This window comes from Trichomycterus rosablanca, chromosome 11 (assembly GCF_030014385.1).
Source record: "Trichomycterus rosablanca isolate fTriRos1 chromosome 11, fTriRos1.hap1, whole genome shotgun sequence".
Lineage (NCBI taxonomy): Eukaryota > Metazoa > Chordata > Actinopteri > Siluriformes > Trichomycteridae > Trichomycterus > Trichomycterus rosablanca.
Genome location: NC_085998.1, coordinates 24,147,637 through 24,170,028, shown reverse-complemented (window position 1 = coordinate 24,170,028; position 22,392 = coordinate 24,147,637). Strand labels below are relative to the sequence as shown.

Here is a 22,392-nt window from a genome sequence, read left to right as displayed (position 1 = left end):
TTAAATATAAAATATAAATTAATGCCTGCAACACACTCCAAAAAAGTTCTGACAGAAGCATGTTTAGCACTGTGTTCCATCACTTTTACTATTAATTAGACTGTGTAATGGTTTGGGATATAATAATTGTTGCAGTTTTGCAAGTGGAATTTTTGTCTATTTTTACTTGATACAAGACTTTAGCTACTCAACAGTCCATGGTCATCTTTGTCTGATTCTTTTCTTTATGATGTGCTGTACATTCCATTAGGCAATAGGCACTTTGATAGGCAAATCTGAACTGCAGGAGGGCCAGTCAAGCACACACACTCTGTGTCTACAAACCATACTCTTGTATCACATGCAAAATGAGGCCTGGCATTGTCTTGCTAAAATAATTATGGACTTCCCGAAAAATACATTGCTTTGATGGCAGCATGTATCTCTCTAAAATCCCAACATACACTTTCACGTGAATGGTACCTTTACACATATGCAAGTCACCCATACTGTGGGCACTGGTGCATCCCCGTACCGTGACAAATGTTGGCTTTAGCACCTTTTGCTAGTAACAGTCTGGATGATCCTTTTTATCTTTGACATCCACATTTCCTGAAAACAACCTGCATTGTGGACTCTGACCACTGTCGTTGGTGTTACTGTTCTTTGGTCTATTTCAGATGAGCTGGCCCAGAGAACTCTGTGGTGTTTCTGTATAGAATTGATGTAGAGCTTCTTTTTGTGTAATAAGAGTTTTATGTTGCAATTCTTGATTCAGAGGTGGACCTATTATATGATAACAGTTTTTAACAGAGCCCATGTTTCTGTATTTATCAATATTTATTACACTGGCATGATGGTTTCTCATTCAATGCCATCTGAGGGCTAAATGGTCACTCCCAGGGTTTATAGTCTTGCCCTACACATACTGAGATTTCTTTTTATTTGCAATCTTGCATTAAGAAGTGTTCTTTTTAAACTGATTTTTAATGAAGTTTGACACAAAGTGGTGTATAGTGTTAAAAGAACAAACCTAAGATAAGGGTTCAGTGAGTGCTTATACATTTCTGTAAATGATTCATGATTAGCCCCAAGCAATAAGTGTCCTAGCCCACGCTACGTCCTCCCAGTATCTCAGTGTGTCTGCAATGAGGCCACCTAAAAAGTACACATGATGCAATGTAAAAAGAGTCTTTGTGTGGATGCTCTGAATTCATTAATTCCTTGTCTGTTTTACCCTTGTTTTATCCTGGTCAGGGTCGAGGTGGGTCCCCTGACTGGTTCCCCTGAGAGGTTGCCAGTCTATCACAAGACATACATACAGTGTATCACAAAAGTGAGTACACCCCTCACATTTCTGCAAATATTTCATTATATCTTTTCATGGGACAACACTATAGACATGAAACTTGGATATAACTTAGAGTAGTCAGTGTACAGCTTGTATAGCAGTGTAGATTTACTGTCTTCTGAAAATAACTCAACACACAGCCATTAATGTCTAAATAGCTGGCAACATAAGTGAGTACACCCCACAGTGAACATGTCCAAATTGTGCCCAAATGTGTCGTTGTCCCTCCCTGGTGTCATGTGTCAAGGTCCCAGGTGTAAATGGGGAGCAGGGCTGTTAAATTTGGTGTTTTGGGTACAATTCTCTCATACTGGCCACTGGATATTCAACATGGCACCTCATGGCAAAGAACTCTCTGAGGATGTGAGAAATAGAATTGTTGCTCTCCACAAAGATGGCCTGGGCTATAAGAACATTGCTAACACCCTGAAACTGAGCTACAGCATGGTGGCCAAGGTCATACAGCGGTTTTCCAGGACAGGTTCCACTCGGAACAGGCTTCGCCAGGGTTGACCATAGAAGTTGAGTCCACGTGTTCGGCGTCATATCCAGAGGTTGGCTTTAAAAAATAGACACATGAGTGCTGCCAGCATTGCTGCACAGGTTGAAGACGTGGGAGGTCAGCCTGTCAGTGCTCAGACCATACGCCGCACACTGCATCAACTCGGTCTGCATGGTCGTCATCCCAGAAGGAAGCTGACGCACAAGAAAGCCCGCAAACAGTTTGCTGAAGACAAGCAGTCCAAGAACATGGATTACTGGAATGCCCTGTGGTCTGACGAGACCAAGATAAACTTGTTTGGCTCAGATGGTGTCCAGCATGTGTGGCGGCGCCCTGGTGAGAAGTACCAAGACAACTGTATCTTTCCTACAGTCAAGCATGGTGGTGGTAGCATCATGGTCTTGGGCTGCATGAGTGTTGCTGGCACTGGGGAGCTGCAGTTCATTGAGGGAAACATGAATTCCAACATGTACTGTGACATTCTGAAACAGAGCATGATCCCCTCCCTTTGAAAACTGGGCCTCATGGCAGTTTTCCAACAGGATAACGACCCCAAACACAACCTCCAAGATGACAACTGCCTTGCTGAGGAAGCTGAAGGTAAAGGTGATGGACTAAACCCAATTGAGCACCTGTGGCGCATCCTCAAGTGGAAGGTGGAGGAGTTCAAGGTGTCTAACATCCACCAGCTCCGTGATGTCATCATGGAGGAGTGGAAGAGGATTCCAGTAGCAACCTGTGCAGCTCTGGTGAATTCCATGCCCAGGAGGGTTAAGGCAGTGCTGGATAATAATGGTGGTCACACAAAATATTGACACCTTGGGCACAATTTGGACATGTTCACTGTGGGGTGTACTCACTTATGTTGCCAGCCATTTAGACATTAATGGCTGTGTGTTGAGTTATTTTCAGAAGACAGTAAATCTACACTGCTATACAAGTTGTACACTGACTACTCTAAGTTATATCCAAGTTTTATTTCTATAGTGTTGTCCCATGAAAAGATATAATAAAATATTTGCAGAAATGTGAGGGGTGTACTCACTTTTGTGATACACTGTACATACACACACATACACTCACTCACACGTATTCACAATTTTCAGTAGCTTCAATTGGGAATTGTACGCAGGCGCTTCTTGCTACCCACTGCACCATCGTCCCGGATGGAACAAGGGAAATACCACAACCTGAAAATTACTTCAGTGACACTGCTAATTTACATGGTTGTGTATAATCCAATTTTATGCGCTAAAAAATAAAGTTAAAAATTAGTAAGAAGAAACTTTTACATCTTCCAATTACCTGGTAATTTTAAAGTAACACAAACATAGGATATAAAATCTTACATGTCTTTAATAAGTGCTTACATGAATGTGTTAGCCATGTTTGCGTATAGCACCATAAATATTAGCTAGACTGTTTAAAGCAAAAAAAGGGGTTTTTTTTATGCTGCTGATCAGCTGAAATGTTAGTTTCTCTAATTCTCTAATCTCTAATTGGCTTACAATGCAGATTAAACCATCTCTTCTTGCCAGTGTGATAAGTAAACCTAAGACATCTACACAACTTCCTTCTGTGTTAATAATTTTGAAAATATCACACATTACCACTTCTAAACCATGGTTGTGTCATACAACACATTCTTAACAGATCTTTATTAGTTGTGGACTGTAACAGCCCTAGTCGCTGAAACATCCCTTTTTAAATCTAATCTGGAGCTAGTTCAATGCTATGATTTTCCAGTCACCAGTTATTATATCATTTTATCATGTCAACGAAAAAAATGTTTTTGTTTGTATATAAAATGGTCAGTTTTCTATCGTCTGACTGCAATGAATGTGTCTTTATTGGCAAATAGTAAAGGTCAAAAGGTATATAATTTTATAATGTATCTACCTTTGTTTAAAAAATGTTAAAAAAGAATGCTAATTATAGTATCCATTTAGCCTACTTGCACTTTGGCTTGAAGGTACACATATGAAAGGGAGGGTTGTAGATATAAAAAGCAACAGATATGTAGGCCAGTAATCGACTGGTGGATACAGCAATAGCCATTTAGCTGCTGTCACCTAGAGAGTTTTCAGAGTTTGTAATTGCTTTTACCTTGAATGGCCTCCTAAACCAAAACCTTTAACAAGTATATGTACTCATGCTAGAATGGCCTACTTTGGGCAGTCTAAAGCAGCAGATGACTTATAAAAGATAATAATAAAATGAGATCCTCTTACACAAACAGAACAGGGGACTCCTATCAGACTGTCTTTTTACAGACACTTTTAACAGTGCATACTCTGTGCTAAATTCAGTTACATATTATTTATTCTTGATTTTTTTGTTTACTTAAGCTTCTGAAAATAAGAGTATACTGATGTAACAAGGAATTTAATTATCATTGCCCTGAAAAAGTATTTGCTGTACATGATCTGTTTTTGCTGATTTGTCACATTTAACTGTTTCAGATCTAATTTTAATATAAGATGAAGACTACGAGTAAACACGAAATGCAGCTTTTAAATGATTATTCCATTTATTGAAGATAAGGATTTATTTAAAACTTATATTACCCATGTGAAAACTAATTGCTCCCTAATAACCTAATAACTGGTTGTGCTACTCTTGGCAGTAACAGCTGCAGTAACTTGCAATGAGTCTTTCATATCGCTATGGAGGAACTTTTGACCCACTCTTCTTTGCATAATTATTTTAGTTTGGTTACATTGGAGGGTTTTTGCCCATTTAAGGTCTTGCCACAACATCTCAATGGAATTCAAGTAAGACTCAGCCTCTCCAAAACCTTAATTTTGTTTCTTTTAAGCCATTCAGAAGTGGATTTGCTTGTGTGCATCGGATCATTGTCTTGCTGCGTAACTCAACTGCACTTGAACTTTAGGTCGCAATTTCAATGGGTGGACATTCTCCTTCAGGATTTTCTGATAGAGAGCAGAAGTCATGATTACGTCAGTTATCATAAGTCAGCCAGGTCCCACGAAAACAGCAGCAGACCACTACGATCACCACCACCATGTTTGACTGCTGGTATGATGTTTTTGGTGGAATGCTGTGTTAGCTTTACACTGGATGTAATGGGACCCATGTCTTCTAAAATGTTTCATTTTTGAACAATCAGTCCTCAGAATTTGGTAAATTGATTTAGTTTTTGATATTTCTAAGGTAAATAACTTTTATTGTCAAGTCATTAACAAGGAAGTCACAAACCAGCATACTTGCCTAGTTAAGGTTAATGTCAATTATTTCACCATTAGAAAGAGACTGGACAAAATTGTGTTTATAAAGGAGTTATAAAAAAACACTGCTAACCAAGAGAAAAAGCTTAAAGCTTTACTTAAAGCTTGCTTGAAGCGAATGCAGGGTTTTGCAATAAGAACCAGCAGTAAAATGTGGTTGTGGCTTTGCTGCTTTAAGCCATGGGTATCTTATTGATAAAACCACGAGTTTTGTTCACTAAAAGACAATCCTGATGAAAAATATATGGTCTGTGATCTAAAGTTCAACTGGGTTATGAAACAAGACAGTGTGACCCACAAGAGCAAGTCTTCCATTGACGGTTTTTGTTATAAAAACATTAAAATCCTGACTTGGGCCCCATTGAGGTGCTGTGACAAGACCTTAAACAGGATGTTCCTGCTGAAAAGCCCTTCAAGGTGACAGAATTAAAGTACTTTTGCAAGAAAAAGTGTGCCAAGATTCCTTAACAGTAATGCAAATGATGAAAGCTGCTTGTTGCAGTAATCTTTTTTTTCATAAAATAGTAATAATTTAAAAAACTGAGTTGTTTTCTCATGCTTTAATTGTATTATACATTTTGTTTGAAGATCTAAACCCTATAGTGTGAAAATATGCAAAAAAAAAGAGAACATTTGGTGAGAAACAGATAGTAACTGCTTAATCCTGATTCGACACACACCTTGAAATACACCTTGAACCCTGATCAGTTACAAATTTACTTAATCAGGTCTAGTGAAGAATATAACAATCAATCCATCTGTGAGAAAATCAGAGTAAATGAAGGGAACTCATGCAAACACTGGGAGTATATGTCAAATTTCCCACAGCAAGGTGACCAGTTTGAACTGGGGACACACTACCTGCTGCACCACTGTGCCTTTATACAAATATTACTTAATTAAATTGGCAGCTTAATGACAAACCAAAAAAAACTTTTTTATAATGAAATGTAAGTGCACAAAGATGTATAATGGTGTTAAGAGTTTAAAATCTGGACCCCTGAGATATGAAATGTTAGAGTTAGTATGGCCTGATTGTGTGGGCAATAGCAAACTAATACATCTAATGCCTAGTTTACACTACATGATTTTTGCCCTGATTTTTGCTCATGGACTGGTCGCTGCTAGATGTGGCTGCTCGGAAGCAACTCGGCGTTCGCTCTGGGCTCAAACATCGGCTCTCGATCGCTATGTGAGAACTGTTCAACAACTCGATCGAGAACTCACACACTCAAGAAAAATACCTAGCATGTTAAATATCTGAACCAATCTGCGAGTCAAAATCCTGTAGTGTGAAAGGCGTTACAATCAGGTTGCGAGTGGCAGCAAATGCTATGCCGATTTACAGCCAATGACAGCTGGGGGAGGAGTTGTAAAAACATGGGACGGGCATAATATGGTTTCTATTAGAAAACATCAGCACACACACAAGCTTTACAGTATTTGTGATCCTATTGTCCACGCCGAACCATAATACCCACGCTGCATTGCAAAAATATTTATTAACCTCCAACTCACTACAGATCAGACAATCCCTGCTGGTTGCGTAGCCCAATCCACTCAGATTCATTTATTTTTCCTACTTGCTTTTACGCTGCACATCAGCGCACAAACAACTTTGATCGCTTGCTTATTGCTGATGTAAATTTTTGGACGTGGTATCATTAAACCCCTCGTCACTTGTCGCGTGTGTTTTCGTCACAAAACGTAGTTTGGGAGACCAGACAGACTCAACTGAGATTCCTCCTGGTGGTAGATCGTGTAGTGTGTGACCCCACACCGACTTAAGACACCCGATTGCAAGAGATCCAGTTGTGTAGTGTGAACTGTACAGCGATCTGAACAACTAGAAAGTCATGTAGTGTGAACTTGGCATAATAATCACTAATTATGTTTTAGTATTCAAACCATGAACTGTAAATTTCATATATGGAAAATGTAACTTTGTCCTCTGTTGTGTGAACAAACTTTGTATTGTGTTTGCAGATATCTTGTCTTCCTACAGATCAAGAGAGATCTCTATCATGGCCGGCTCCTTTGCAAGACATCAGATGCAGCTATACTGGCAGCTTACATTTTACAGGGTAAGCTAGAACTAAGTAAACACATTTGCTTGTGTTTATTCTTTTCATTTTGCAGTATAGCAAAATTAAAGAGTCTAAGGAGAGTCCACAATAAGTCTGTGAATTGAAATGCTTAAACAGTAGATTTTAGTAAAATTCTAAACATTTATATGGCAAAATAAAATGTCATTTCATGTATTTTACAACCTTTCAGATGCAACTTAGCATCTAACAACTTGGCTTGTAACTAACTCGCTCTCTGTTGGATGCCAGTTGACCTCTAGCTTTAATAGGCATGGAGGGAGAACCAAAGGAAACTACAGACATTAGGGCTATCTATTGTCTACAAACCTGAGTAATCATATGTAAGAGGCAGAAAGACAGAAAACCTTGAGCTCCGGACTTTTGTCCCAGCTCCAGTGAACTTGAACCCAGCACAACCCAAAGATCCAACACATCAGCTGGCTACCAGGCCAGGTGCAACAGAACCCATTAAAGCCACCAATCTGTACCAGGTGGAAGAGCACTAGGACCTTGGGCCATACAATCTGTAATGAAGGGAAAATAAAAAGCCAGACTAACAAACTTCATTTAATTTTATCAACAACAGTGCAAAAAGAGGTGGGAATAATATTACTTTGTTGGTGGGCTGTGTACACGAATGCACTTACCCTTACTTAGTCATTTTATTCTGAGAACTAAAAGAAGCTTTGCAATAATGAAGTAAACTGTAGCTAGGTTATAATGCTCAGGAGTCAGCCCATGTACAGCTTTAAATGTCAAACCAAGTATTTTGTATCTTTGTAGAATTTAACTTTTTGTGAGCTTGTGTGGCATAATAGTTCAATTCCCAAGCTGGTCTCACAAATACAAAAGACGCATTTCGGTCTTAAGCCTGGATAAATAGGAGGACTTGCGCCAGGAAGAGCATTTGGTAAAAAAAAAAAGGAATCTTCATAATCATGTGGAATTTAACCTGCTAGCTTGATCAAAAGGGACCAGTAAAAGTTCTGACTCAATGGATATGCTGTGTCTACACCTGAAATGAGCTGCTTATGCTTGAACAAACTTACAATGTGTTTGATTTAAAGCAGTTGTACAAATTATAGGAAGCATTTAAGATCAGTTATGGGTACAACCAGTTATTAGGTAAGGAGGCAATTACTTTTTTCCACAAAGGTAATATAATTAAAATTTAATGTTTCATGGGTTTAAGCAAACCCATGAAAGTTTGAGGTCTTACTTTTCTGCAGTTTTGAAGTTCCATAAGAGGTGCCATTGGTGGGGAATCGAGGCAGATGAAAGTTAAAATGATCAAACATGCTTTGTTTTAATACCTCCATGTATCATGTCATGGCTGCAGAAAGCCAGTACACCAGTTACTCTTTCTTAAAAATCATTTCCGTTTTTTCCCCTTAATTTTCTGACATTTTTTTCAGCTGAGATTGGAGACTATGACCCAGGAAAGCATCCTGAGGGTTACAGTTCCAAGTTCCAGTTCTTCCCCAAGCACTCAGAGAAACTAGAACGAAGGATTGCAGAGATTCACAAGACAGAACTAATGTAAGGTCCCTCATGTCACATTCTCCGCCACCTCTCTCTTTCTCTGTCTCAAAAAGGCTCCACATGCAGTAAATGTCTATATATCTCTCCTCCTTACTTTCTCTTTTCAGTACTTACACTGTTTTTGCTTAATTACTTTTTTACATTCTAATTCTAAATCTTATTGCACTCTAATTTCTTTGATTTAATTAGAGTTTTATGAGAATGCTGAATCAGTACTATTTATACCATGTATTCAGTGAAGCATGCGTATAGGTGGCTCATGCAGTGAGTAAAGTGAAGTGTTCTGAATAATAAATGCCAGTAGTTGCATTAGCGCCTTTCACACTAAAAAACAGGGTCATTTTAATTTCCTGGCTTTCTCATTCACACATGCAAACTGATACATACATACATACAGTACATATTACTCGACATATACCAGATCCCATACACAATGGATTTGGTAAAAGTGATGTTTTTAAAAGTTTAGCTTGGTAATTAGCTGATTTATTTTAGAATAAGCACCACATTCTCAGAGTCATATGTGGTTGATTCATATTCATATTATATTCATATTCATTTTAGAAATGTGTACATGGTAACAGGCATTATTTTCTCAATTTTAAGGATTTCCCACTGCCTGGAAATATATTTTACTATTGAATATGTAGAAATAAGCCCAGGTAATAACCATGTTTAAATATATGTCAATATTTTCTATGAAAATATTGTTTTTGAAAATGTATTGTCCTTCCATGAAAATGTAGTCTTTGATCAAGTTTAAAATGTTATGCTGAATAATAAACCATGCAAAAATAAAGACAAAGAGAAAAAAGCTGTTGGCTACATTGTTCTTATCCAGGCTCTGCTATGCAGCCACTGTTGGGTCCTTGAGCAAGGCCCTTAACCCTGTCTTATTCAAGGGCACTGTATGATGGCTGAGTCTGCACTCTGACCCCAGCTTCCAAACAAGCTAAGATGTGCAGAAAGAGAATTTTGCTGTACTGTACACGTGTACATGTATATGTGACAATAAATGCATCCTTCTTCAGCAGACTTTAGTGGCCATTTTTGTCTGCTGCAGGCACTGCCAATTGTACACGCTAGGGGGGGTACCCAGCCAATCGGCTGCAGAACTGAGATTCAAGCTCAGAGAGTTCAGAAACCCAGTGCTGGTGTGCTAGCTGAATATCTCGCTTCGCCACCTGGGCACCTAGTTCTGCTGTCTTTTAAGCATTTTTGCAAATAACCCACTATTGCATACAGGAAGCTGTACACGGTATGACCCCAGAACCATAAGACAAAAAACAGCTACACAATTATTTCTCCTTAACTGGTTCCTGTCACTGCTGTTGTGGGCAACGATCGGCACAGTGTGCAGAATGGCTAGAAGCATCTGGCTAAGTAATTCTGCATAGAATTATACTGTATGCACTGCTGTCCTCTGCTGGTGGTTTTATTCAGGAGGCTCACTGTCAGTCTGATTATAATAAAAAGATTCTTTGTAACTCTAGGAAGGAAGGATTTTTATGAGCTTTTTTATGAGATTTTTATAATAGAATCCTGTGTAGAAGTGACTGAGGAGCGGGTGCTTTTGGCTCTGCTTATGTTTTTTGTGTCTGCCATTTCATTTTTTTTACAGGGGCCAAACACCAGAAACCTCAGAGCGAAATTTCCTGCAAAAAGCACAGATGCTGGAGACATACGGTGTAGATCCACACCCATGCAAGGTTCAAATAAGTCTTTTTTCTTTAACATGCTCTGTAGTATTTAAATGTAAAAACTCATATTTATGACAGTTATTTTAGCAAATCAAGCAGTGCTACGCACCACCACAATGTGTGACTCTGGTGCTCTTTGATGGATACGCTTCAAAGACTACATTTCTCTCTGTTTGACAGGACGTGTCTGGGAATCCTGCTTTCCTCGCCTTCACTCCTTTTGGTTTTGTTGTGCTTCAAGGGAACAAGCGGGTTCATTTTCTCAAATGGTGAGTAACAAATACAGCACTCTTTCTTTAGTGACATTCGAGCCACATCCAATGTAGTACACACACACACACACACACACACACACACACACATAGACACATCTCTCCATTTCTCTCTCTATCTCCCACTTTCTGTGTGTGCATGTGTGAAAACAATGAGTCACTTGCTGAGTGGTTTGGCACTTGTGTCTTAAGGCATATATCGCACAGCTGGTTGGGCTGTATTTTCCCTCCAACACTTTCTCCACCCAAAATGATGGTCACAACCTGGGATTGTGCTAATTTCAAAACTAACTAATGTTTTACAATTACAATTACAAACCCGAATTTAGGAAAAGTTGGGACATTTTGTAAAACAAAACAAGAAGAAAAATCTATAATTTGCTATTCCTCTTGAATCTTTTCTTTATTGTATTTTGTAAACAAAAACATATTTATAATTTGATGCCTGCAACACACTCCAAAAAAGTTGCAAGAGAGGCATGTTTACTCCTGTGTTTCATTACCTTTCCTATAATTAAGACTTTTTAATGGTTTGGGAATTGAGGACATCAACTGTTGCAATTTTGCAAATGGATTTTTTGCCCATTCTTGGTTAGTATGAAACTTTCAGCTGCTCAACTGTTTGTGGTTCGGCGTTGTCAGATTCTGTCCTTTATACATTTTTAATAAGAGACAGATCTGGACTGCAGCCAGTCAAGCACACACATTCTGTGTCTATGAAGCCATCCTGTTGTACAGAATTAGGCCTGGCATCGTCTTGCTTAAATAATCATGGACCTTCTGTAAAAAGACATTACCTTGATGGCTGCATGTGTCTCTCTAAAATCTTAATATACACCTCCATGTCAATAGTACCATCACACATATACAAGTCACCCATGCCATGGGCAAATTTTGGACCTTTTACTGATAACAGTCTGGATGGTCCTTTTTATCTTAAGCATAGAGAACCTGATGTGCGCTTTTTGGCCAGTTCCTGCTAAAGCATAACAACCATAACCCCATAACATAATACTGCCACCATGCTTCACAGTCGGTATGGTGTAATTTTGGTGGTGGACTGAGCTTGATTTTCTACAAACATGCCACTTGGTATTTAGTCCAAAAATTTTAATCTTAGTCTTATCGGACTATAAAAGTGTTTTCCACATGTCATTACAATCTTCCAAGTCTTCCAGCGTGACATTTTTTAAATAGCAGCTTCTTTCTTGCCACCCTGCCATACAGGCCAGTTTTCTGTTAGCTTGTTGTCACATGCACAGATCGACCAATCAGCCATACAGACTTGTAAGCCCTTCAAAAATATGTATGTCTAATAATAGTAACAAAATATAAACAATGTGCACTGTTTTATAAATCAACTGTTAAAAAACATTATATTTCAAATATGCAACAATTTAGTTAAAATTAAACAATTTATTAGTATTTTTTTACACAGGATACAAAGTTTAAATGATTCTTTCTACAGCTTCACATGTACGCAACATGACCAGAAATTTCAAAATGATTCCATGCATGATAATTACTTGCATTCCCTCTTTTCATTTTGTAACAACTTCTATTCTTTTGGAAAGAACATACGTGAGGTGTTCTAAATGCAGAAAATGTAAAATGTAAATGTGTTCTGTGTTTAATCAGCCACAAGATAATTTGTGGGGTAGGTCACTAATTTTGGGCAATTAGGCCTGTCTCATTGTTGGCTAACATTCACCCTCCATCTGATGGGATTAACATCTGGCTCTGTCCAGAACAGTAAAGACCTTTTTAAAGAAAATTCAGAAAAGTCTTTATGAACCTTCTGTCCTGCTGAAATAGTAAAGGGACTTTCATTAGCTGCTGCTTTGAATTTGGAAGCACTTAAACTTGATGCCACTGTCTTATGTAACATTAAAATAACATTAAAAGTCAAAGGCTTAAACAATCAACCACAGCCCAGACCATTAATCATTCTCCACCAATTATTCAGTGTATTACATCAGAGAATATGTTTGCTTTAAACAACATTCATCTGATGTTTAAAAATACACAGAAATGCATGTAAACCATGGAAACAGTCCAGTCCTTGAAGCCCTAGATGAACAATTCTCTTTCAGAAGCACATGTGCTTTGTAGCAAGTGTTTGCCATCAAGGATGTGCGTAATATTAATATTACATAATTACATAATTAATATTACATACTAAGTTTCATACTTACAAGTTTTATGATTTTATGATTACATAATTGTGACCCTACAACATATTATGTTCTCCAACAGGAACGAGGTGACCAAGCTAAAGTTTGAGGGAAAGACATTTCATATATATGCAAATCAGAAAGAGGTAGGAACATGAATTACTCATGTTTTCAGCTGAAGTTATGGTGAACACAGAGCTTATCATAACTCCAGTGTCTTGTGATGAATGTTTAATGTTTGCTGTTCTTTTATTTACAGGACAAAAAAATAATCCTAACATATTTTGCACCAACACCAGAAGCTTGCAAACACCTGTGGAAATGTGGTGTGGAGAATCAGGCTTTCTACAAGTGAGTTAAGTTTCTTATTTATATCTCAGTGTTGAGGAAGGTATATTCTAATTGTATGTCCATAGTTAAACAGTGAGTAACATGCTTAGAAGCTTTTAAAATTAAAATGAGTTTTAATTTCTTTGTATATTTAAATTTTTATTGATGGGTTCTCTAAAGAGTAGACATTGGGTGAACTGGGACCGCTCCAGGACCTTCTTACTTTGAGGCGACAGTGCTACCCACCGTGCCTCTGTGCACTCTTCCAGATTACTTTTGCTTATTTGTTACAGCTCGTCAAATAAAATTGAATATAGGATCAAGAATTATTTAAAGAATTAGTTAACACCAAATTTTTTAAACTAAAAGGAAAAAGGTTATTCAACAACTGGTCCTTTGTAAAAAAAAAAAAATAATAATAATAAAAATATTGCTCCCTAATGGACCAGGGAACCAATTTGAAATGATAACTAGTATGATTGGATCAGACTGAGCCACACTTTTACCTCTGTTAAATCTAAACACTAATTAAATAAAACCTTGTAGTCCATTTCACATTGCTGGAAAGGTTCTAAATGGCACATGAATAAAAAAATATGGTTTGAAAATGATTACAAAGCCATGATTACAAAACCACAGTGAGAGCCAAAATTGGTTAATCCTTACAGAAAACAGTCAAAACTCCAACTCCAGGAAAACATTAAGGACATTTAGAACCAAAAGGCTGCTTGGCTTTTGCTATTACCCCTTGGTTTTGTCACCTTCTAAAGCATTGCACATTAAATTGCAATCTTAAATGCTACATGAGATACACACAAACACTATTTTTTATCAATTCAGTATGTGTATTTATGGTCATGCATACATTTCTTTCAATAATGTAATAGTATATTGTAATGTTTGGATATTTGATTCCACAATAGTCTAATTTTGCTGTAGACTGGAAACTTTATCTTTACCAATTACACCTTAATTAACTAATCACTACAGATGCGGGTAAAGATTTTGGCCACTTCTCATTTGGAAACTTCACATTACTGATCTCTTGGCTGCATCAGCCTTTGATCCTAGAAATCCTAGAAAGATTGGCAACAATGATGAATTTGGTTTGTCTTATTGTGAATCAAACACTTAAGCCTCTCATTGGGTCCTTTTTAAATTCAATAGAGATATAATTCACAAGAAAGTACAAAATGCTTTTTCCTGTAGCTGTATACAAGAATTCCTGAGAGCTTAGTTGTTGCAAGTATGATGCAGGGTATGCATAATTTAAAGGCCAGTTTGTTTGGAGTGAAAGCAGTGTTTTTGAAGGAGTCTCTTTGCCCTACTTGACTGAAAGCGCCAAACTCAAGTGGTCTCCTGAGACTCTTTCTGTTTCCAGTCTAAAAGTTCTGGCCATTGAGCTAACAGACTAAATCCCAAAGAACATTCAAAAACATGATTCCTCTATACAGTGGGGCCAAAAAGTATTTAGTCAGCCACTGATTGTGCAGGTTCTCCTACTAAGAAAGATGAGAGAGGTCTGTAATTTTCATCATAGGTACACTTCAACTATGAGAGACAAAATGAGAAAAAAAAATCCAGGAAATCACATTGTAGGATTTTTAAAGAATTTATTTGTAAATGATGGTGGAAAATAAGTATTTGGTCAATAACAAAAGTTCAACTCAATACTTTGTAACATAACCTTTGTTGGCAATGACAGAGGTCAAACGTTTCCTGTAAGTCTTCACCAGGTTTGCACACACTGTAGCTGGTATTTTGGCCCATTCCTCCATGCAGATCTCCTCTAGAGCAGTGATGTTTTGGGGCTGTCGCTGGGCAACACGGACTCCACAAATTTTCTATGGGGTTGAGGTCTGGAGACTGGCTAGGCCACTTCAGGACCTCGAAATGCTTTTTACGGAGCCACTCCTTCGTTGCCCGAGCGGTGTGTTTGGGATCATTGTCATGCTGAAAGACCCAGCCACGTTCCATCTTCAATGCTCTCACTGATGGAAGGAGGTTTTGGCTTAAAATCTCACGATACATGGCCCCGTTCATTCTTCCCTTAACACAGATCAGTCGTCCTGTCCCCTTTGCAGAAAAACAGCCCCAGAGCATGATGTTTCCACCCCCATGCTTCACAGTAGGTATGGTGTTCTTGGGTTCTTCTTCTTCCTCCAAACACGACGAGTTGAGTTTTTACCAAAAAGTTCCATTTTGGTTTCATCTGACCACATGATATTCTCCCAATCCTTTTCTGGATCATCCATATGCTCTCTGGCAAACTTCAGACGGGCCTGGACATGTACTGGCTTAAGCAGGGGGACACGCCTGGCACTGCAGGATTTGAGTCCCTCTCGGCGTAGTGTGTTACTGATGGTAGCCTTGGTACTTTGGTCCCAGCTCTCTGCAGGTCATTCATCTGGTCCCTCCGTGTAGTTCTGGGATTTTTGCTCACCGTTCTCATAATCATTTTGACCCCACGGGATGAGATCTTTACCCCAAGGGAGATTATCAATGGTCTTGTATGTCTTCCATTTCCATTTTCCGCCATAATTTACAAATAAATTCTTTAAAAATCCTACAATGTGATTTCCTGGATTTTTTTTCTCATTTTGTCTCTCATAGTTGAAGTGTACCTACAGTGTATCACAAAAGTGAGTACACCCCTCACATTTCTGCAGATATTTAAGTATATCTTTTCATGGGACAACACTGACAAAATGACACTTTGACACAATGAAAAGTAGTCTGTGTGCAGCTTATATAACAGTGTAAATTTATTCTTCCCTCAAAATAACTCAATATACAGCCATTAATGTCTAAACCACCGGCAACAAAAGTGAGTACACCCCTTAGTGAAAGTTCCTGAAGTGTCAATATTTTGTGTGGCCACCATTATTTCCCAGAACTGCCTTAACTCTCCTGGGCATGGAGTTTACCAGAGCTTCACAGGTTGCCACTGGAATGCTTTTCCACTCCTCCATGACGACATCACGGAGCTGGCGGATATTCGAGACTTTGCGCTCCTCCACCTTCCGCTTGAGGATGCCCCAAAGATGTTCTATTGGGTTTAGGTCTGGAGACATGCTTGGCCAGTCCATCACCTTTACCCTCAGCCTCTTCAATAAAGCAGTGGTCGTCTTAGAGGTGTGTTTGGGGTCATTATCATGCTGGAACACTGCCCTGCGACCCAGTTTCCGGAGAGAGGGGATCATGCTCTGCTTCAGTATTTCACAGTACATATTGGAGTTCATGTGTCCCTCAATGAAATGTAACTCCCCAACACCTGCTGCACTCACGCAGCCCCAGACCATGGCATTCCCACCACCATGCTTGACTGTAGGCATGACACACTTATCTTTGTACTCCTCACCTGATTGCCGCCACACATGCTTGAGACCATCTGAACCAAACAAATTAATCTTGGTCTCATCAGACCATAGGACCTGGTTCCAGTAATCCATGTCCTTTGTTGACATGTCTTCAGCAAACTGTTTGCGGGCTTTCTTGTGTAGAGACTTCAGAAGAGGCTTCCTTCTGGGGTGACAGCCATGCAGACCAATTTGATGTAGTGTGCGGCGTATGGTCTGAGCACTGACAGGCTGACCCCCCACCTTTTCAATCTCTGCAGCAATGCTGACAGCACTCCTGCGCCTATCTTTCAAAGACAGCAGTTGGATGTGACGCTGAGCACGTGCACTCAGCTTCTTTGGACGACCAACGCGAGGTCTGTTCTGAGTGGACCCTGCTCTTTTAAAACGCTGGATGATCTTGGCCACTGTGCTGCAGCTCAGTTTCAGGGTGTTGGCAATCTTCTTGTAGCCTTGGCCATCTTCATGTAGCGCAACAATTCGTCTTTTAAGATCCTCAGAGAGTTCTTTGCCATGAGGTGCCATGTTGGAACTTTCAGTGACCAGTATGAGAGAGTGTGAGAGCTGTACTACTAAATTGAACACACCTGCTCCCTATGCACACCTGAGACCTAGTAACACTAACAAATCACATGACATTTTGCAGGGAAAATGACAAGCAGTGCTAAATTTGGACATTTAGGGGTGTAGTCTCTTAGGGGTGTACTCACTTTTGTTGCCGGTGGTTTAGACATTAATGGCTGTATATTGAGTTATTTTGAGGGAAGAATAAATTTACACTGTTATATAAGCTGCACACAGACTACTTTTCATTGTGTCAAAGTGTCATTTTGTCAGTGTTGTCCCATGAAAAGATATACTTAAATATCTGCAGAAATGTGAGGGGTGTACTCACTTTTGTGATACACTGTATGATGAAAAGTACAGACCTCTCTCATCTTTCTAAGTAGGAGAACCTGCACAATCAGTGGCTGACTAAATACATTTTGACCCCACTGTATGTCAATTATTTATAGCCACCCACTATCCACCTCATAATTGTTTAATATGATGTAACACTCCTGCATTGTTTTTAGGCTGTATGGTTGGCTGAGGTTTTTTAGTACATTTTAAATTTCTTTCACAGAATGTTCCTCGTGACATACTGCATGCAGTAAAGCATTTTAATCTGAATATATTTTTTGAAGTGTTCAAAAATCGAAGCACCTCAGATTTAAAATAAAAGTAATACCACTGTTACTGTCCTCATGTTTAACATTTTTTTTGTTTTTTATGTCTCAGGCTGGAGAAGTCTAGTCAGGTACGCACTGTGTCCAGCAGCAACCTGTTTTTTAAGGGTAGCCGCTTCCGTTACAGGTAAGTGCAGATAAAAAATCCAAAAAGATTTACACTTTAAAACTGCTGACAGTCCAATATAAATTCTAACTTTAGCTAGTTATCACAGAAACAATAAACATATGGTCTGATGTATCAGGTAAGATATTTAAGGTAAGATTTTACATTATTCCTGTTATTTTTCTCACTTTTTCACACAGACAACAAATACAAAGAACACATTTGAACTAATAGGTACCATTATGATTTAAATATTTGTAATTATGTTAAAAATAAATAATGTGGGCCGATCAGGTGGCGCAGCGGGAAAAACACACGCTAGCGCACCAGAGCTGGAATTTCGAATACATCGTATCGAATCTCAGCTCTGCCATCTGGCTGGGCTGAGTGGCCACATGAACAACGATTGGCCTGTTTTTCATATAGGGGTGGGGTATTAAGCCGGATAGGGACTCCTCGTAACTGATGCACTACAACCTCTGCTGGCTGATTGATGGCGCCTGCACAAAGGCGGGGAAAGAGTGTGTCTCTCTGTACACAAGGCTGATTCGCATATATGCACTTGCCTAGTCTTCTTCTTCTTCCTCGGCCTTTGTCCCGTTCGGTTGCGGGGTCGGCTCTCGGCGGATCATGATTCGCATTGATTTGGCACAATTTTTACGCCGGATGCCCTTCCTGACACAACCCTCCCTATTTTATCCGGGCTTGGGACTACAATGCACTGGTTTGATGCACTTGCCTAGTGTGGGTGACAAAATGCATACGGCTGGTGCCCACGTGTCGGAGGGGATGTGGGTTAGCTTCGTTCTCCTCAAATCAGAGCAGCGGTCGGCATTAGTGGAGAGGAAGCGTGACGCAATCTGGCAATTGGATGTGTTAAAAAGTTGGGAGAAAGGGGGAGAAAATGCATAAACAAAAGATATATATAAAAATGTGTAGTTAATATAATAGACAAACACTGTACAGTTGAAATCAGAAATATTCAGCATCCCAAAGAAATGTAATTTATTTTAAGATGTATTATTCATTTTTTTTCTGCAGATCTGGATACTGTATAGCTTTAAATTAAGTCTTTATTAGTTAAGTAATACAGAAAATGAAGAAAAGAAATGAAAAGCTAATTTCAGTGCACGAAAGCTAATTTCCTTGCACCAAACCGGAAGATTTCAAAGACCTTGAATATTCCCACTGATATTTTGGAGTAATGTCCAGATGTTCCAGACTTATGGTGCAGCAGCAAAGCAGCCTGGTCTAGAAGAAGGCCCAAAATATTTCCAGTGTTTTGAGCAATCTCATCAGAACAACAAAGAAAATTCCACCAATAATGCACAAGTTTTACTAATTGACCTGATAAAGGCTGCAACAGATGTGTCAGTCGGCCAGACTCCATTGTAACAGGATTACAAAAGAAGGAATTGAAATAGGCCTCCAGAGTTCTGAGACACGGTTCTATGGAGTAATGAATTAAAACTGGAACGGTCTGGAGCAAGAAAGGCAAGGCTTATCATCAGAGGAATACTATTCCTATGGTTAAACATGGAGGTGGTCACTGATGCTGCTGGAAATGCAATCTTGACCATGTGACTAGCATCATGGATTCACAGAAATATCAAGGCATTGTCATGACTTCTGCAGTTTCAGCATGAAAGCGATCAAACCTCCATAAGCTAGAAACTTTTAAATAAGAACAATGGGCTAAGAGTCCAAAAAAGGTTTTAGAAGCTTGTTAGCACTTACTGACATTATTAAAGGTAAACAAGGCATTAGGATGTTCCACCAATCACTGAGGCTGGGGGCTGAATAATGTGCACATGAACATTTGTCAAGAGAACTGTACTCACAGTTGTGTCGAATTAACGTTATAAAAACTGCTTGTATTGAGCAATATTATTATTATTATTTATATGATTATTATTATTATTATTTATTTCTGTTGTATACTTTCAATCAATTATATACACATAACTTTTAAGGTAAGGTTGGGTTAAATATTTCCTTTTGCAGCTGTATATTTAAAATACACTATATGATCAAAAGTATGTGGACACCCATTTTAATTTAAATGCATTTAATTAAATTAAATTTAATTTAAATACAGTCACAGTGCATGTTGTCCATATTAAAACAAAGCATTGTAAAGATTCATAAAAGTAGAAAAATCTAATTGGAAGCTAAGTGACAAAAATCAAACTAATGTTACTTTTTCTAGCAGTGACTGGAAAAAAAAAAGATGGCACACTGACACCAAATATCATCCTAGCTATACAACATACTACAAGGTAAAAAATAGCCAAGAGAGAGTTTAAAACCTTACCCAGTTGAGATCCTATGGCATGATATGTAGAGGACAGTTTACAAGTGATATTAGAATGGTCTAAATGCTTTCTGACCATTGTGCAAGTGTGATCTAAAGCCACTGGTTATAGAAAATAACTGCATTATCTGCATATCTTGCTGTTAAGTACTGTTTGTTATTATGTTAGGCAGAGTGTTTGTCTATTAAGACCTTAATGAAAACGATACAACATTTATAATAAATAATGCAGAAATCCAGGTAAATCGAATTACATGCTGATTTCTTTGTAAGAGGACTAGCTATTAAGTCATGTAGTACTTCAACATGGTCAGATGAGGCCAGAGATAAAAGAAATTGAGTTTAGGAGAGGAGAGCGCAAAAGGTCAATCTAATTTCAGAAGCTTATGGAGTGCTGCTGCAGTAATGGCCATCATTTTGAGTTAGTCGGAGGATGGAAGCAGTGCGACACAGCTCTGCAACTGACAAGTTCTTAAAAATCAAAAAGAACAAATGAAAACATTCCATGTTTTGTTAAACTTTGTCAAACAGGAAACGGGGCCATTCTGACTGTTAACAGCAAGTTAAAACAGCATCTGTTGTGGTATTGGGCTGTTTTAGTACCAAGCTTTAACATATTCTGCTTGTGTGACTATTGGCTTGGTAGAGTGCAGGTACACACTTGTCGGGGGGGCAGGGTGTGCTAGTCTGAGGTTCTGCTTGGCCAGCATGAAACATGCCAAACATTAATCATAGGATTGCGGTTGTACCAACTTTTTTTGGAAATGGATTTTAATAATAAGTATAATTGGGGAAAGGTATGTGTTGTCTGAAACATGCAGATTTAACTTTGAGAAACATGTGCTTTGTTATGTAAAGTTTTAAGTTCTATTTTTGTTTTATCCCATTTCAGTGGCCGAGTGGCCAAAGAGGTGATGGAACAGAGTGCTAAAATCAAACGGGAGCCACCTGAAATACACAGGTACATGTTGTAGTCAATCTAAACAGCTGGGCTCAGTCTGTGCCTTGGGAAATTCTATTTATACATCCACACATCTGCTTGTGTGTTTCTAAAAGTCGATTGCATGCAATATTGGGCCAAAAGTATGTGAACATCATGAGCTTTCTAAACATTTCTGATTTGAAGACCGGGTGCATTAATATGGAGTGCCCCTCCCCCTTTGGTGGCTGTAACAGGCTCCACTTTTCTGGAATGTTTATCCACAGGATTCTGGAGAATAGCATTTGTGAGGTCAGGCACCGATGTTGGACAACAAAACGGAATTCCAATTCATCACAAAGATGTTCAGCTGGGTTTAGGTCAAGTCTATATGCAGGCACCTGGAGTTCTTTGTTCCAACTCAGCAAACTAGGTTTTTAAAGACCTCACTAATTGCAGAGATGCACAGTAATGCTGAAACAAAGAGAGCCTTTTCCAAACTATTAATGCAAAGTTGGAAGCACATAATTTATTCTGTAATTTATGTTTTTAATGTGTGTGGCTACAACTCCTAAAATTAATAATTAGTCTGGGTGTCCACATACTTTTGATCATACAGTTATGTAAGAAAATATTAACCAAAAATTATTAAGGAATTTGAGAATAAAATAATGAAAAAACTAAATAAAGATTAAAATTAGGTCACATGATATTAGGAGAAAAATATAAGGTCAGACAAATTGGTTTATATTCAATGCGGCTTGGTTTCCTAATTTGCTAAAGCGGATAAAGTGGTGGTAAAACAAACAGTGAATGAATGAATGAATGTACACCAAAATGAAGTCATGAATGAAAGAATGGATTAATGTACGCCAAGATGAAGTCAAACCTTCCAATGCCTTCTTAATCACCTTCTTAATGTTATTTTGTACACCTTTTATTTATTTGACCTCCTTTTTACATTATATTTTTATGATTTGCTCATTTGTAACAAATTTGACAATTACTTAAGTGAGGAGAAAACACTGCTTATCTTAAACTGCTTATCTTAAATATTCACGTTAGGTTGCCTTGTTGACTTTTTAGACAAAATAATTGCTGTTTTTTTAATATTAAGAAATTTTCAGAAATGTTGGGACACTTTTTAAAAATGCAGTAGAAACTTAAAAGTGTAATTTGTTAAATTGCTTGAACTTTTATTGAACTAATTATCATTTTATTTAACTTATTTAATTAATAAGACTAAGATTAAGACTAAGATCTTATGGAAGGTTCCACAA

General features: G+C 38.3%; 1 protein-coding gene across 3 annotated transcripts in view; it reads left to right on the top strand.

Annotated features, from left to right (window-relative positions):
- The window catches only part of LOC134323135 (FERM domain-containing protein 5), a 114,277-nt gene that overhangs the window by 74,662 nt on the left and 17,223 nt on the right, over positions 1-22,392 (top strand). For 2 of the 3 annotated variants that reach the window (XM_063004560.1, XM_063004562.1), the window contains exons 5-12: positions 7,067-7,164; positions 8,583-8,706; positions 10,331-10,418; positions 10,590-10,678; positions 12,938-13,001; positions 13,115-13,206; positions 17,826-17,900; positions 21,086-21,154. In XM_063004560.1, coding sequence (XP_062860630.1) covers positions 7,067-7,164; positions 8,583-8,706; positions 10,331-10,418; positions 10,590-10,678; positions 12,938-13,001; positions 13,115-13,206; positions 17,826-17,900; positions 21,086-21,154 — 699 coding nt within the window. The remainder of the gene's footprint in view (positions 1-7,066; positions 7,165-8,582; positions 8,707-10,330; positions 10,419-10,589; positions 10,679-12,937; positions 13,002-13,114; positions 13,207-17,825; positions 17,901-21,085; positions 21,155-22,392) is intronic. The other variant, XM_063004561.1, reaches the window with a different exon arrangement.